At 41.8% G+C, this 17,349-nt stretch overlaps 1 protein-coding gene across 1 annotated transcript; it reads right to left on the bottom strand.

The window, feature by feature from the left end:
• Positions 1-835: 835 nt before the first annotated feature.
• LOC113451729 (vomeronasal type-2 receptor 116-like) lies at positions 836-11,054 on the bottom strand. The gene is made up of 5 exons (XM_087917542.1): positions 10,996-11,054; positions 9,280-9,565; positions 2,439-2,666; positions 1,827-1,953; positions 836-1,738 (listed from the first exon to the last, which is right to left on the bottom strand). Exons 2-5 carry the CDS (start codon positions 9,415-9,417, stop codon positions 840-842), a joined length of 1,392 nt encoding a protein of 463 aa, XP_087773668.1. The 5' UTR covers positions 9,418-9,565; positions 10,996-11,054; the 3' UTR covers positions 836-839.
• Positions 11,055-17,349: the final 6,295 nt, after the last annotated feature.

Here is a 17,349-nt window from a genome sequence, read left to right as displayed (position 1 = left end):
TGGAATACTGTATGTCAGAAAACAATATAGCAGATTATTTTACAAAGGCCGAAGGCTCTATAAATTATAAGGCTTTCTTCAAGGATTATGGACTTAGAATGTAAGACTGTATATATTGTCCTACCCAAAAGGGGAGAATGTTAGGAATGTAAATCACCTAACAGTTATTTGGGTTGGAAATATATAAACGAGGATAGACATTTTAATACTGTACCTTTAAGAGCATGCTAAAACTGTAATTGGGTGTGGTTCTGAAAATGGCCATAAAATGGAGCCAGAAATCTGGGTTGTTTGGAGTGCCTCAGTGAATCTCTCTTTTCTTTGGTTGGAGAGTATTGCCGTTCCTTCTAATGACTGTTACTGATCGTAGATGTAAGTTTGTTACTGAACTGTGTTTTGATACTGGACTTTGATATCTGGATTAACGTTGGACTGGACACTGACTGATTTGAACTGCTGAGTGACTTGGACTGGTTATCTTGGACTTTGCTTAAATGTTTATTGGAAGTAAAAACCTTCATTTACTGTAAAGGGTATCTGTGTGCTGTTTGTGTGTTGTTCTTCAACACTCTCACTACGTCTCCCTGTATGCGCTCATTCTCCTCATGGGGAATTACCTCAACAAATACATCACATTCTGCTGTAATTTATATTTTTATAGACCCCAGTTATATTTGCCTTCCAGATGGTAAAAAACACTTCCAAGCTATCCAAATCTCAGGAGACAGGAAAACACAGAACATCATTGCCTCTGTATATTGTTCTCCAACTTAAATGTCAAAGTGGGGAAGTTCTCCAACATGTACATATAAACAATATCAGACAAACATAAAGATTTCTTAAAACTTTCTCTTTATGAGTTGATGTTTATCATTCAGTTCAGGTCTGATTACAATGATAAAACACTTGGGAAGAAAGATGCACATTAATAATCCAGCACTGGAGGAGATCATGGAGAAGATCTCTACTGCCAATGTATATTTTCCCCTTGTGCTTAAATAGGTTGGAATAAAGCACAGCCAAACACTGCAGAAGACCAACATGCTGAAGGTGATGAATTTGGCTTCGTTGAAACTGTCAGGTAAATTCCTAGCTAGAAAAGCAGCAGAAAAGCTAATCAGAGCAAGAAAACCCATAAAGCCCAAAACACAGTAGAACATGACTGAGTCTTCATTGCACTCCAGGATGACTTCTTCAGACATTGAAAGCACATCAAAATCTGGATACGGTGGGGATGTTATCAGCCACACAGCACAAAAACTTAATTGAACAAGGGAACAGGATAGTAGAATGAAACCGACCATCCTTCTCCCCACCCATTTCCTCAATCTGGAACCAGGTTTGGTGGCCATGAAAGCTAGAACCACAACAAAGGTTTTGGCCAAGACACAAGAAACTGCCACAGAAAAGATGAGACCAAAAGCTGGTTGTCGAAGGAGACACACAATCGTATTGGGCCTCCCAACAAATAGAAAGTCACAAAGGAAGGAGATGAGAAGAGAAACTAGAAGTGCATAAGTGAGATTCCGGTTGTTGGCTTTGACGATGGGAGTATCTTTGTGTTTCATGAAGATTGTGATTACCAAAATGGTTATTAAAGAAAAGCACATAGACAGAACAGTCAAACTGATCCCCAAGGGTTCTTCATAGGACAAAAATGTGATCCGCTTTGGAATGCATGTATTTTTTGTGGGATTTGGATATTGATCTTCTGGACAAGGAGAGCAGTCATCTATGTCTGAAAAAGAATGCAGGTGAATTAATTAATAGAAATTATAGTGTTGTGTCATCATGGTTTAGTCCCATTATATTTGGGGATTTCCTACCCTTCTCCTTTGATATTTTCCCCTCTGGACATACATGGCAATCATAGCAACAAAACAACTGCCCTTCTTTCTTGACCTTGCTGTATCCTGTCTCACAAGGATCATTACACAAAGATAGAGGTAATGCCTGTCAATAAAAAATATTTTAAGATACAGAGAGAAAAGGATGTAATAAGAGAGTTACTGCAGAATTAACAGATTAAAAATATAGATTACATAATTTTAGATGCAATTTTTGAGAAATAATAAATTAAATATTTACAATTATTGTATTTAAGGCCTGTGATAAATATCATCACCACTCTTGAAAGACAATTTCTGTGCTGGTTAGTTAAAGTTGGTTTTCTCAACTTCTGAATTTTGAAGTCAGCAGACTAATGAAATCTAACAGCATTTACTTCAAAACCATAACAACCATTTTTCATAATTAATAGAGGACCCATAAATGATACAGTATTCAATAGCAATTGCTAAAAAAAGTAAATAAATCTTACTGGTATCTTTCCTTTTCCAGGAAATTTCTACCTATATTGGTTAAAGATGATGCTCTGGGACTTCCATCAATAACAATATTTAAATGAAGGCAAACAAATATAGATTCAAAACACTAACCTGATTAAAACCTACTGGCCATGTGATGGAATCTATAGAAATATTGAAGAACTTGTCTGCTGGACCTTTGGGATCTATCACTCCAACTTTGACCCTAAGAAATGACTGGTTCGGGAATGTGATCCAGTTGATAATATCAAATCCACCAATGAATTCTCCATTTTCATCGAAGGAGATCTTTTCACCAACACTATTGTTGAATCTGATACTTCTCAGAAAAGAATGAAGCTGAAACATAGAGACAATCAGAGAGGAACAAATCAAGGGAGAGAGAAATAATTCATATATTCAAAACATACAAATTAATGTTTCTGAAAACCAAGAAAATATAAACACTTATTTTAGTTGTAGGCCAGTATCAAAGAAATAACATGACAATCATTCTAACAAAGAGGTAGAGATTATATATCAGATTACTGAAATAACATTAATATAAAATTGCAAAATAAAGAAGCAGCAAAAAAATAAAATTAAGCTCTGCAGTTTAATTGAGAAAGCTATTCAGATCACTTCTAATAAATATATAATAAATGCTAGGATGTATAAAACTACCACATAATTGTGCTAATTTTACTCACTAGCAAGATGATACCCAAAATACTACAAACTAGGCATTAGCAGTAAGTGAAGTGACAACTTCCAGCAGTACAAATTGTGTTTTGAAGAGTAGATTTGAACTGTAGATCAAATTGCCAACATTTCCTGGATTATGGAAAAATCAAGGGAGTTACAGAAAAAAACATCTACTTTTATTTCATTGACTATGCTAAAGCCTTTGATTATGTGCATCACAACAATCTGTGGTGAGTTCTTAAAGAGTTGGGAGTTCCCAACCACCATTAGAAAGCTAAATCAGCTCTGTGTGATTCAGCTTGGTACCTCACAGACTTCCTGCCAGCAAAGGCTGGAAGAGGGGGGATGAAAGAAGCTGTGTGTGTATGTGATGGGAAATCAGAAAAGGGAATGACAGGTGATAAAGACCAGAGCAGCCAAATCCTGTTTGTACCAACATCCCAAGGCCAAACAACCAGAGAAAAAGCAGATTACTCCCAAACATCTCAGTTTTCTCAAAACATCTTGGTGAGCTTTGGTTGGCTGGAAACAGACTGGTCATGGAGGTGGGGAAAGAATGAATTATCAATGAACCTTGTTAGAGTGGGAGAATTCAGAGCTGGGTGACATTACTGCAACCAACAATTTTAGTAGAAGAATTCTTTGCTTTAACCAAATGGAGTTGAGGTTCTTCCTTTTCTAAAGGATCAGATTGGGGCAGGCCTTACACCTTAACGTGGGCCAAGAAGCAACAGAACCGGATATGGAAAAACTGATTGGTTCAAAATATGGTAATAAGTACAACAAGGTTATATATTATTACCTTGCTTATTTCAATTATATGCAAATTACATCATGTGAAATGCCTGGCTGCATGAATCAAAGCCAGAATTAGTATTGCTGAGGGAAGTATCAACAGCCTCATATATGCAGACAATATCACTCTCATGGCAAAAATTGAAAAGGATCTAAAGAGTCTCTTGGTGAGTTCAAAAAGAAGAGTGCAAAAGTTGGCTTGAAATGCAATATTAAAAATAAATAAGATTATGGCATCTGGTCCTATCACTTCATAGCAAATACAAGTGGAAAAAATGGAACCAGCAACAAATTTTATTTTCATGGCTCCAAGATCTGACGCTGCAGACGCTGATTGATTTGATTTAAAAGAATCTTGCTGCTTTGGATGAAACTATGATAAACTTAGACAGCATATTAAAAAGCAGAGACATCATCTTGTCAACAAAGGCTCATATAGCTATGGTTTTCCCAGTAGAAATGTACAATTGTGAGATTTAATCTATAAGGAAGGCTGAGCAATTAAGAATGTACGCTTTCAATTTGTGGTGATGGAGAAGAATTTTTAGAGTTCCTTGGAGTACAAAGAGGTGAAATCAGTCAATCCAGCTAAGCAGAGTGCCCAACATCAGCATATCATACCTGAAAACCCTAGCAGTGGCCAGGCAACCAAGGGCCAAAAACACAGGGAATAAACGATAAGTACAAAACACTTGAGGAAAAAAGGAAGGCAGGGAGTAGATGGTTAAGAGCAAAGCATCTCCTAGAAAAAAGCTTGAGATTTCCAAAAAATGAGAGACGTACATATTATTTCATAAAGAGCCAAAAACTCTTGTAAATTCTTAAAATTTTAAAATTTTGAAATTTCTTTTTTAAAAGAAAAATCATTTTCCTATTTTTAAAATTTCTTTTTCAATTTTTTTTTTTTTCAATTTCTTTTTCAACTAAAAATTTAAAAACAGTAAAACTTTATTTACAACTTGAAATAAATAAATAATTAAAAAAACACAGAAAAAGAGACAGACTCTTAAAATAGGGAAGATAGTGATGAATTTTTCAAGAGAGAGAACAAAAGGTCAAGAACTCTTGGATACTATTGCAAACTGACACTTCACAACAGGGAAAATATTTATATTTTTAGACATTTTAATTTTTTTAAAAAAGTCATGGAAATAGACACTGACACTATAGTGACTAGCAAAGTGTGCCATATGTTTCAGCTTATGCCCACATAAGTCAAATACTTTGGCCACCTAATGAGAAGAGAGGACTTATTGGAAAAGATTCTGGTTTTTTAAAGATTGAAGGCAAAAGGAGAAGAAGATAACAAAGGATGAGATGGTTAGATAGTGCGATCAGCACAATGAACATTAATTTGGGCAAATTCTGGGACAGTGGAGGACAGCGGGGGCTGGGTTCATGTGGTTGCAAAGATTCATTGGTGACTGAATACCAACAATAACTGTGGTAGCTATTTGAATTTTGAGGCAGTACAGGAACACTTAAGTCCAGGTGTTCCTTTTTTAATGACTGCCTGTTCAGCAACCATCTGAAATTGCAACAGTGCAGAACAAGTGGTACTTATGACTTCCTTACTGTGCTTATTATTATCACAATCCTGGAAGTCAACAATTGACCTGGATTTCTGACTGTTGTGGCATCCCACACTTACTTGATTGTGATTTGCCATCTATCTTGCTGGCTTTCCATAAGCAAAATCAATGGGGAAGCTAAAAGGAAATTGAAAGTTGTGATCACATGAAGTCCATGTTTAAAAACCTATACCTGTAAAATTTACAATAAAATTGAAAGTAGACTTACTTTTAGAAAGTAAAATCTATAATTAATTAAGAAAATAATTTTAGGAAATCATGTTTTCCCCAAAAATATGACCTACCCCAAAAATATGACCTAGTGTGATTTATCATGCTGCTCACAATATAACCGTACCCCTTTCAAAGTAAGCCCTAGATCAGAGCATCAGCAGCAGGGCTGAGGTGGTGGGTACAGCCAGCATAGGAGGTGGCGAGCATATGTGTGGGGCCAGAGGGTGTCCACAAGCAGCTGCAACCTGCGTATGGCCAGTGAGGAAGGGGCATGATCTGTCCCACCACCTGTCTTTGCTTGCAGAGTGTGCAGCAGAACTGGAGGACCAGGTTGGACGGTGGGGGCAGAGAAGGCAGGGACTACGCCATGGCACCATCCACACCCCCTCCATGTGACAGCTGTGTGAGCTCCACCAGCAATGGGGGGGGGCTGCTTCAAGGGCCATAGATCTGGGATTATTCACCTCACATTAGACAGGAGCAGTCTAGCAGGATGACTGATAGAAGTGCTATCTATTCCACCACCTGTCTTTGCTTGCAGAGTGTGCAGCAGAGCTGGAGGACCAGGTTGGACGGTGGGAGCCAAGAAGGCAGGGACTACGCCATGGCACCATCCACACCCCCTCCATGTGACAGCTGTGTGAGCTCCACCAGCAATGGGGCGGGGGGTGCTGGTTCAAGGGACATAGATCTGGGATTATTCACCTCACATTAGACAGGAGCAGTCTAGCAGGATGGCTGATAGAAGTGCTATCAGGAGGGTGAAGAGCCCCCATGAGGCAATCAGCAGCACTGGCAGCTGCTTGGTGGCCAGCAGCTGAGAAATGTCCCAGTAGCAGCAGGGCCAGTAAGCAGGACATGCAGAGACCAGGATGTGCCAAGAGGTTGGGCCATTTTGGCCATAGGTAAGCAAGCATTTGGGCAGAGAGGGCATGTCTGGCGGGTTCATCACCTTCTGGATGTGAAAAAAATGAGATACTCCTCCCCCAAAATAAGCCTGCTTGTTTTGGGGCCTAAAAATAAATAAGACTACCTATGGAAGAAAGTCTCAGTAGGAGAGGTTAGGCACTGGGAATTGAGGACCAAAGGGCATATTTATTTTATAGGATGTGTTAAAGTAGAGCCAGAGTCAACATCAGCAGGAGCTGCTGGAATTTAAAATCCGGCATTAAGCAATGCTGAATTTGATGACTGAAATGTCCATCATTTGAAATCTATGTTTCATCCCATGGAAGTATATATATCTTTAAAAAGTAGGCTCAAAGTAATATCCCACCTTGGCCGTCTTTTATTAAGTGCCTGAGATATTTAAAACATTTTCATTCCTTTCTCTTCTTCTCCTAAGAGCCTTCCTTGTTCCAGGAAGCATATAATGCTTCCCATTTGCTCTAAAACTATGTATGTGTTGTTGTTAATAGCTGGGTGTAGAAATGAATGTGGCTCTCAAATTATCTATGAAGATGTCAGAATTTATGCCTCATAGAAAGGGAACATTACAACATACTGAATCTTCTTTGAGTACGAAAATCACAATATATCAGTCCTTTCTGTTCCACCCATGGATTGTATGACGAAGATCCCATAAGATCTTACCTTATATTATGTTATCTTATATTGCTTGACAAAATAAATAAATAAAATAAATATAAATAAATAAATAAAAAATAAATGAATGAATGAATGAACGAATAAATGATTAGATGAATGAATAAAATAAAAAGATCAATAAACTGTAACTGATTCAATGCAAACATTCCAAATTAACTATGTATAAATGACTTCCTTCCATTTATTTATAGCAGGTGTCTTTAAACTTGACAGTTGACAGTTTGAAGACTTGTAGACTTCAACACCCAGAATTCCTTTCCAGTCATGTTAGGTCAGGAATTCTGGGAGTTGAAGTCCATAAATCTTAAATTTGTCAAGTTTGAACATTCTTGATGAATAGACTGAATTTATGGAACAGTGATGGAATATAGTAAGGAAGTGGCTTCCCAGGATGGATGGGATGAATTTCAGAGAAGTAAAGGGCAATTCAGGTGGGATATTATGTCTGTGAAGCCCCTTGCTAATAATTAACAGAGTAAATTACAGATACAGATAGTAGAGTGCTCAGATTGACAAGGTTTTATCTATAGATGTAAAACAAGAAGAAATCAGTTTAGAAGAATTTCAATCTGTCACTTTGGTTTTGGGCTTCATGGGAAGTTAATTTCATGGAGAAAAGCATATTCTAAAGAATTTTGTAGAATGCCATTTACAATTTTAATATCAGCATATGAATATTTTGATTCGTTAATCCATTATTAGATCTCACTTTTGGATTTTCAGGCATCAATATTCCTGGAGAATATTGTTTGCTAGAGTTTATGGGCACATGTTGCAACTTCAGATATGTTGGTTTCTGTACTACTCTGCTAACAGACTTACCTGCCACCACTCTTGAGTGTGAAAAGGTTTCCTTCTTTCTCTCATCATTGTTGATTCTCTAGTTTTCGACATAGAAAGAGATTGTAAAGCGTGTGCCACAGCATAGACTGCATTGTAAATATTGTAACTCTGTCCACTCATGTGTGTTTCAAACACAGATGTAGGAAGGTTTTCAAGTTTCTCCTGTCCAGTACACTTTTTCTCAAACTCCTCCTTTTCTGAGTTTGAGAAGAAACAGCTGAATGCCTGCTCCCAAAAATCTTTTTGAAAATTATCGTTCTGATTGTTGCTTAGATTTAGATTTTGAAGAAATTCCTGGAAGTTTTGGACTTCTTTTGTGTGAACTGCAAAGGATAAAGCACCATGTAGGAAATGGATATCCCAAGATTTTTGAAAGGAAGTAGAAGTATAATCTGTCTCAGCTGTTATTAGCCAAATCTTTTTCTTCCTTGGTATATCCTCCACTGCTGAAAATTGGAGGAAAGTTCTCAGAAATGCTAAGGACTGAATTTCACCATATAAGATTATCACATTGGCTGTGCTTTTCATGAGAATATGGTATACATCTACCCCTTCAGCTACGGTTTCACTAAAATCACTGTAAAAAGCTACATTTGGGAACTCTGCTATGAATTCAACGCAGATGCCATCCTCAGAAAATGTGGGGATCACCTCCTGGAGAAATTTCTCTCCTTTCTCATCCTTTACCACAAGAATTCCAATCCAGATCCATCTAAAATACAGCAATAACTGCAGGAGGCCCCTACGTTGGTGGGATTCATTCGGAAACATTTGTTGAAAGAAAACTGCTTGAGTCGCTTTATCCATGATTGGAGCAGAGCCATAGGTCAACTACAGAAAGGTAAATATATGCAATTGCAAATGTCTATGTGAGCTTCTGAAAATATATTTATTAATTTGAATCCTTGGGTATCTTTGACTTTATATACTATAATTATGCAATCAGTTGTGTTGTTTATAAAATATCAGCCAGGATGTCACTCTTAAGCTTTCAATAAATACATTTTTCTGGAAGTAATCTCATTGTGAACATTTCAAATTTGAACGTTCAACATCTGGAATTGAGGCACATTTGGGGGTCTGTTCAGAATAAGAATTATTTATGCTGCTGTGATGATTCTATCAAGCAGAAAAGTCTCTCCTTTTTACAAAGAGAAGCATATAAGTGTCTGTGGAGGTATGGCAAAATGATAATGTATATCTTCAGGACATCTTACCTGAGGGACTTTGTAGATACCCAATACAGTCACCATGTGAAGAGAGATATCAGGTGCCCCAATGACTGCAGCCAAGATATTTGTGATTCCACACTTGTAGTTAGGGATGAATTTGCCCTGAGTGAAAGGCAGAACCATTGAGGCAAAGTAGGTCCAACTTGGACTAAAATTGCTGTTAAAAATGTGGAAGCCCAGCGTGGTGTTGGGAAGGATCTGGGGGGTTTCATTGATCTGTTTTATAGTAAATGCTAAGGCCAGGATATGCTGGTAATTCTGAAAAAATATCCTGTAAAACAGAATTAAAAATAGCACATTAAGAAAGGTCTGCTTCACATTATGGCACTTACAATCCTTTAATACAACACATTTTGTGGAATGTGTGAAATAATTCTTATTTCTGTGTTTCTGTATGTGAGAATGGCCCACTATTAAACTGCAGCTTTTAAGAATGGTTTATAGGCAAAAGGAAATTGTGACCTTTTGGTACCAGAAATAGAAAATGATAAAACTTATGGGAAATATATGCTTTACCTTCATTAATTGTAGTAACAGCTTCATAAATTAAGCTATATATACCTGTATATTAATAGATATTGATATGTGATTTCTTATAAATGGAGATTTGATCTCCATTTCAACTTTATCTGGAAACTGAAGTAAAATATAATATCAGATAAGATAAACTTTGGCATCCTATTTTAGATGTTTCTATGAGGAGATTTTGCCATTAGAGGAAAATATCTCAAGCATCATGTGATATACTAGCAAAGTGCAGAGCTTGACAATAAATTAATGATGTACTTACAAAAGTCCCTCATGAAATGCCTGAGAAGGATGTTGCCTGAAATCAATGGGGTCAGAAAATATCAAGCATACAGAAATAATGCCAGCAATGTTAATGTCTCCAAGCTGATGATAGATATGACGAATAGGAAGAGGCTCCTGAAAATTGCATTGAAGGCTAGGATTTTTAAACATCACTTCAGATAATCCTATTAATAGTAACTCCATGAATACTGACATCTTCCATGAGTGTCTTTTTCTGTTGATAAAATATCTTTGTCTGCAACAAGATCTTTGAAATAGATCAGACAGATTGGCCTTCCGGAAATGTTTTTCAGATAAAACTAGGGACTGCAACATACTATCAAAGCTTTGAGGCTCCCAGAAATGGGATGGAATAGGATGGGGAAAATGAATGCCATTATTCAGTGTCAGTTGCTCCTATTTTCATGGAGTGCCGTAGGACTGGAAGAGACAAACTGACCAATTTCTTAATGATAGTGAGACACACACATGTGAACAACTTCAAAACATGAGGGCATTCAGAGGCAGGAACATATGAATTGCAAGACAAAAATATAACCATTAGATCCATAAATCAAAATAGAAATGTAAATTCTCTCTGTCTCTGTCTCTCTCTCTCTCTCTCTCTCTCTCTCTCTCTGTGTGTGTGTGTGTGTGTGTGTGTGAAGGTTACAGGTAGTTCTCAAGTTAAGTATTTAATCGAGTCTGCCAATTACATTCATAAACCGAGGATTTGTAGGAATGAATAACAAAATTTAAATGTGATCACTCCCTGCTTTTGCCTGCTAAGTGCATATGAGGTATCTCAGGGTAGGAAAGTCCAGGGGTGGGTGGGTGGGGGCTAGTGCTCTTCCCATCCCACTTAGATATGCTTCTCCCTCCTCCATCCTGCCTGACTTGGTCACTTACCTTAGGTAGATCTCAATGATCAATGGAGCTGTCTCCCCTCCAGCTTCTGTGTCACAGTTTCACCCGGAGTAAATGTTTGTCAAGGACAACAGGGATGAGAGATTGTGACAGGATGGGACAGTCACATGCATCCCTCACATGCATGGGACAGATGTGGAGGATGGGACAGTCACATGCATCCCTCGAGTCCTCTGTTCCCATTGGCAAAGGGCCTGAGGAATAACCTCATTTGTTCCATTTGCTAATTATAAATTCTCAGCTGCTAGAACACCCAAAGCTACTTTTTCCAGAGGGAACTAGACTCTCTTTGTTTTTCCTTGAAGACGTTTCACAGTCAAGAAGCTTCTTCAATTGTGACTGAATTATGGGGAATGGAAGAACTTACATTCCTTGCAAACTTCTGGTTGTTAGCATTCTTTCTAAGAATTGTTGAGGCCATTTGGAGGTCTTTTTGTGTCCTCAGGGTCAATTTTAGTAGGGCAAATGGGTGTGGAACATTTTTAGAATTGCTGAAAGAACTGTGTTATAAAAAGGTGATAGAGGTATTATATTCCTCACCCTCTGTTGCTAGAGAGCTGCTTGTTTCATGTTGCTGGTTTCTTTGACCCTTCTTTCAAACCAGTGTGTGTTTGCCTGTTTTCATGACTAAAAATGGCCTGAAAAATGGCCTAAAATGCCCCTATATGTGTTCCGGACTAGCAGGCTCATAGCCTGCAAATCTGATTGGCCCGCTGAAAACCGATCGTGATTGGTCGCTATAGACTGATGCCATTGGCCAGTAAACGGGCTTCTGCGATTGGCCCTGCCAAGAGCGGCAAACTCAAATCGCCTTCATTGGCTGCCTAGCCACAGCCAGCCCTATATAAGGGGCTGCTGCGGCTGGGGTTGGTTGCTCAGATCTGAAGTCACAAATAAAGAGCTTTAGTTACTATCTGAGTCTTGCCTCCGTTCTTGAACCGTCCTCCCAGATATAACACTGGCGATGAAGATGGGATACGGAGGCAACAGAAGCTATTGAATTGAGCTAGCCGAAGGAGCCCGTGGCTGGCAGAGCGCAACAACGGCGACATGGCCAGCAGCGCTATACCACCCGCACCATTTGATCCAGCTAGCGAAGACTGGGACTCATACATGGACAGAATTCAAATGTTCTTGGAGTCCAACAACCTCAAAGATGCCACGCCCAGCAAGAAACGAGCCGTTTTTCTAACCCATTGTGGACCAGCCATTTTTAAGATGGCTAAAGCCTTAGCCAAGCCAGCTGAAGTTAAAACCATGGATTGGGACAGCCTTGCTCCCATCCTGCGCAACCATTACGCCCCAGCTGTGCCAACTCTCATTCACAGGCATGAGTTCTACCAGAGGGACCAACGTGAAGGTGAGAGCGTTGGGGATTTTGTGGCAGACCTGAGGAACCTGGGTGGTCTGTGTGGCTTCACCAACCTCGAAGAAGCCATGAGAGATCGCATCGTCCTTGGCCTCAGAGACCCAACCATCCAGAGCAAGATCATGGCCAAGGGAGACATCTTGCTTGCAGATGCCATAGCAGATGCCACAGCAGCCGAAGCCACTCATAAATCGGCAGCACGAATGCGTCGAACCAGCGGGACCAACCGCCAACCCACCAACGATGCTGGGAAACCTTCAGACAAGTACACATCAACCACCCATCGTGAAGACATCGAGTCATCTTCAGACAGCGAGGAAGAAGAAGTCCACAGGCTCCAGTCAGAACGTGAGCAACGGGACCAGCGGGGTCACAAAGCCAACTACCAATGTGCCGGATGCAGGGGAAACCATCCCCAATCCGAATGCAGATTCTTAGATGCCATATGCCGTTTTTGCGAGAAATGGGGACACATCGCGAAGGTATGCAGAAACAAGAGAAATTCCAGCCCCAGACGGAGAGGGAGCAGCCCAAAGAGAAACGATGGCAACTCCACCACACAGAGGGACCGCCCTAGCAACTAGTGGAACCGGTACAGCAGACCCCGAAGGTTTAATGACGCCCCCAGACGAGAGGAGGCTCATCAAACCATCACCATCGGCCACGATTCATCACTTGACGCTAAAAAGATCCGAGTAGAGGTCATGATTGAAAACAAACCATGCAACATGGAAGTCGACTCTGGGTCATCACTATCCATGGTATCCTGGAGAACACTCAAGCAGCTAGTCCCCAACATCCGACGCCAAGACCTCAGCAGTCAGAGACTCATACTGAAAGACTATCAAGGCAACCGGATTCCAGTCACAGGTACCCTCCATGTGCAGGTCTTGTTCAAGGGACATAAGGCAATTCTACCACTCACCGTCGTAGACTAAGACCGGCCAAGTCTATTGGGTCTTCAGTGGTTCGCGCCATTAGGAATCGGAGTGGCTGGCATCCATCATACTGAAGACAATGACTGGAGGGCAGCTCTCACCCATGACTTCCGAGAAGTGTTCAACAAAAGCCTAGGCAAGTACAAGGGGTCCCCTATTTCATTTAATCTTCGCCCCGACATAGCACCCATTCGCCTAAAGCCACGCCGAGTGCCCTTTGCTCTTAAATCCAAAATTGACGAGCAACTGGACAAATTAATTGCGCAAGGCATGTTAGAACCTATTGACCACGCCTGATGGGAGACACCAATCATCACCCCCATAACACCTGATGGGTCCATAAGAATCTGCGGTGACTAGAAGGCCACCCTCAATCACACGCTACAGCAGAGCGCCTACCCAGTGCCAGTTGTTCAAAATCTCCTGCATTCACTTGGGGGTGGCAAAATATTCACAAAATTAGATCTGGCCCAAGCATATCAACAGCTACCAGTTGATCCCGAGACTGCAGAAGCCCAAACTATAGTCACACATCGTGGTGCATTCAAACGCAACAGGCTCCAGTTTGGTGTAAGCGTAGCCCCAGGCATCTTTCAAAGCCTGATGGAGAGACTATTACAAGGGATAAAAGGGGTCATGCCCTATTTTGATGATGTATTAATAGCAGCACCCACAAAAAACCAATTAGAAAAATGTCTCAGAACAGTCCTACAGAGGTTCAAAAACGCTGGCCTCAAGGTTAAGAAGGAAAAGTGCCAGCTTTGCACAGAAAGGGTGGAGTTTCTTGGCTACCTCCTTGACAAGCAAGGAATCCACCCCACAGAAAAAAAATTGGCAGCTATCAAAAACGCCCCAAGACCCCAAAACAAAACCAACCTCCAAGCCTTCCTGGGACTTATTAACTTTTATAACATCTTCCTACCCCAGAAGGCGACTGTTGCTGAGCCCCTTCATAGACTACTCGATAAAAGGGCATCCTGGAATTGGGGACGTCGGGAGGAACACGCCTTCCAGCAAGTAAAAGTCCTCCTTACCTCAAAGGCAGTACTAATTCAGTATAACGAGACACTACCTTTGACTGTCACGTGTGACGCCTCACCATTTGGGGTAGGGGCCATCCTGAGCCATGTCCTACCAAACGGCTCAGAAGCACCAATTGCATTTTTTTCACGAACTCTATCAAAAACAGAAAGAAACTATAGCCAATTAGATAAGGAAGCCCTTGCTATTGTCTCTGCAATAAAACGATTTCATGAATATGTTTATGGGAGACCGTTTTCTATTATAACGGATCATAAGCCACTACTTGGGATCCTGGCGGGTGACAACCTACTCCACACATTCTCTCCCCCAGAATGACACGATGGTCGGAATTTCTCGCTGCCTACGACTATCAATTAAAGTATCGCCCGGGGAAATCTATTCCCCATGCAGATGCCTTGAGTCACTCACCACTACCCGAGCCACAGGAAGACCCAGCTCCCACACTCCCCGTACTGAAAATAGAGACAATGCCATCGCCTCCACTAACGGCTCAAGACATCGCTTTTGAAACCAAAGGAGACTCTTGTTTGGCACGAGTTCTTGGCTGGGTGGAGAGGGGATGGTCAGATTATGACACTAAGGAAATGTTTAAGCCGTTTAAAAACAGACAAATGGAACTTTTTTCACAAAAGGGTGCGTTTTGTGGGGAGACCGAGTTGTTGTACCAACTAAGTTACAAAAAAGGGTCTTTCAAATGCTACACGATGGACACCCGGGCATCGTGCGTATAAAAGCGCTGGCAAGAAGTTACGCCTGGTGGCCTGGTATAGACAAACAAATCGAAACCTGGGTCGCCTCTTGTAATAAATGCCAGGAAAACCACTCAGCTCCACCTAAAGCCCCACCAACAGAATGGGAGACACCCAGGGGTCCTTGGTCTCGCATTCATATTGACTTTGGGGACCTACGAGAGGCCACACCTTCTTAATAACTGTTGATGCCTACTCAAACTGGCTTGAGGTCAATAAAATGAAAGCAACCACTACTGAGGCAGTCATTAAAAAACTGAACAGACTCTTCGCCACACACGGGTTACCAGGTGTCCTGGTCTCTGACAATGGGCCCCAATTTACTGCCTTAGCCTTTGAACAGTATTTAGCGGAACGGGGCATCCGACACGCACTCACATCGCCGGCTCATCCTGTGGCGAATGGCCGGGCTGAACGAATAGTTCAGTTTACGAAAAAAACCCTACAGAAAATGGATCAAGGCAACATCCATGACAAAGTCACTAGAATGCTGCTCCTACAACACATCACACCAAACAGCACGACCAACAAGTGCCCAGCTGAACTCCTGATGGCCAGGAAACTCAGATCGCCTCTAGATCGTTTGCATCCTGCCTACACCCCGGAAAAGCCCCTGGGTTCCAGCAGCAAGCACTGTGTTTTCAAGGTAGGAGACCTTGTTTTCGCAAAAAAATTTCTGGGGATCCCCTTTGGATTCCTGCCCAGGTAACTCAAGTTACGGGCCCCCGCTCCTACTGTCTACTCACCACTGATGGCAGACCATGGAAATGCCATATTGACCAACTGCACTCCAGACTAACCACATCTTCCAACCCTGACCCTAACTTTGACACTAGGGGGAGAGGGGAAGCAGTGAACTCAGAATTAGAACCAACACCTGTTTATTCTGAGCTATCACTGAGATCACCACACCATGGTTGGCAACACTCACCAGCTGCAACTGAGACTGGACAGTCGAACGCTTCGCCAGGAAGCAGCAACCAGGCAGGTTCAGCGAGCCCCGGGAGCCATGACAGTAACAGCGAGGCTGAGGACTTCATCACCCCAGGGGCACCAGAGGAGAGCCCTAACTATGATACCGGTTCACTGTTCCTGTTTGATCCAGCAAGCAGTCCATCTGAACCTGGGTTTGAACAGGGTTAAGCGGAACTGCGTAAGTCAGGCAGACAGGTGCGAAGACCTGCTTACCTGTGAGACTATATTACTCCACCCTTTAAATGGAACCAAGAGGGGAGGGGTGTTCCAGACTAGCAGGCTCGTAGCCTGCAAATCTGATTGGCCCACTGAAAGCCGATCGTGATTGGTCGCTATAGAGTGATGTGATTGGCCAGTAAACGGGCTGCCGCAATTGGCCCTGCCAAGAGTGGCAAACTCAAATCGCCTTCATTGGCTGCCTAGCCGCAGCCAGCCCTATATAAGGGGCTGCTGCAGCTTGGGTTGGTTGCTCCGATCTGAAGTCACAAATAAAGAGCTTTAGTTACTATCGGAGTCTTGCCTCCGTTCTTGAACCGTCCTCCCAGATCTAACAATATGGTTTGAAAATGGCCCAAAAATGGCCTGAAAATGGCCTGAAAATGCCCCAAAATGGCCTGAAAATGACCCCCAAACAGGCTGAAAAACAGGCCAAAAATGGATGGGAGTCAGGGGTGGGATTCTACTGGTTCAGTCCAATTCTATAGAACCAGTTGTTACCATTCCCAGTAGTTCGGAGAACCAGTAAATCGGGCCTCTTGCTGGCTCCGCCCTCTCCACCCACTTCTCTGCTGCTGCCCATCAGTCCTTATCGCACATGTGTGACATTGCATGTATGTGCAACACTGCTGCCTGCAACCTGTTCTTGCATGCCCACCAGGCCAGCCATTGCTGCCTGGCTTCTGCTGTGGGCCTGCTTTTACTGATCTCCCTGGTGAGTGAGGCTTTGTAAGCCTTGGTCGCCTTCCCCCCGCCACTTGCCTTTTGCTGCCACCACCAATGATCGCCTTTCCCCCGATTGTCTTCCCCCAAAGAACACATGGAGAGCCTTGTATAGGATCCAGCCAGGTCTGCAGCTGCTTCTCTCACTTGCTACTGTACAGCGGAAAACTTCCAAGTCCCCCCTCCCATTAGAAATGGCTCCTGGGCAAACAGAAGCAAGCTAGGTTAATCCTGCTTCTCTCTGCTTGCCCAGGCGCCGATTGTGGGGGGATTTGGAAGCTTTCTGCTGTTTTAGGAAACTTTAGCTCTCCCAAAAACAGCA

This window comes from Pseudonaja textilis, chromosome Z (assembly GCF_049901715.1).
Source record: "Pseudonaja textilis isolate UNSWEBS1 chromosome Z, rPseTex1.2, whole genome shotgun sequence".
NCBI classification, from domain to species: domain Eukaryota; kingdom Metazoa; phylum Chordata; class Lepidosauria; order Squamata; family Elapidae; genus Pseudonaja; species Pseudonaja textilis.
The sequence above is the reverse complement of the archived record's forward strand: the minus strand, read 5'-3'. Positions and strand labels throughout refer to the sequence as shown.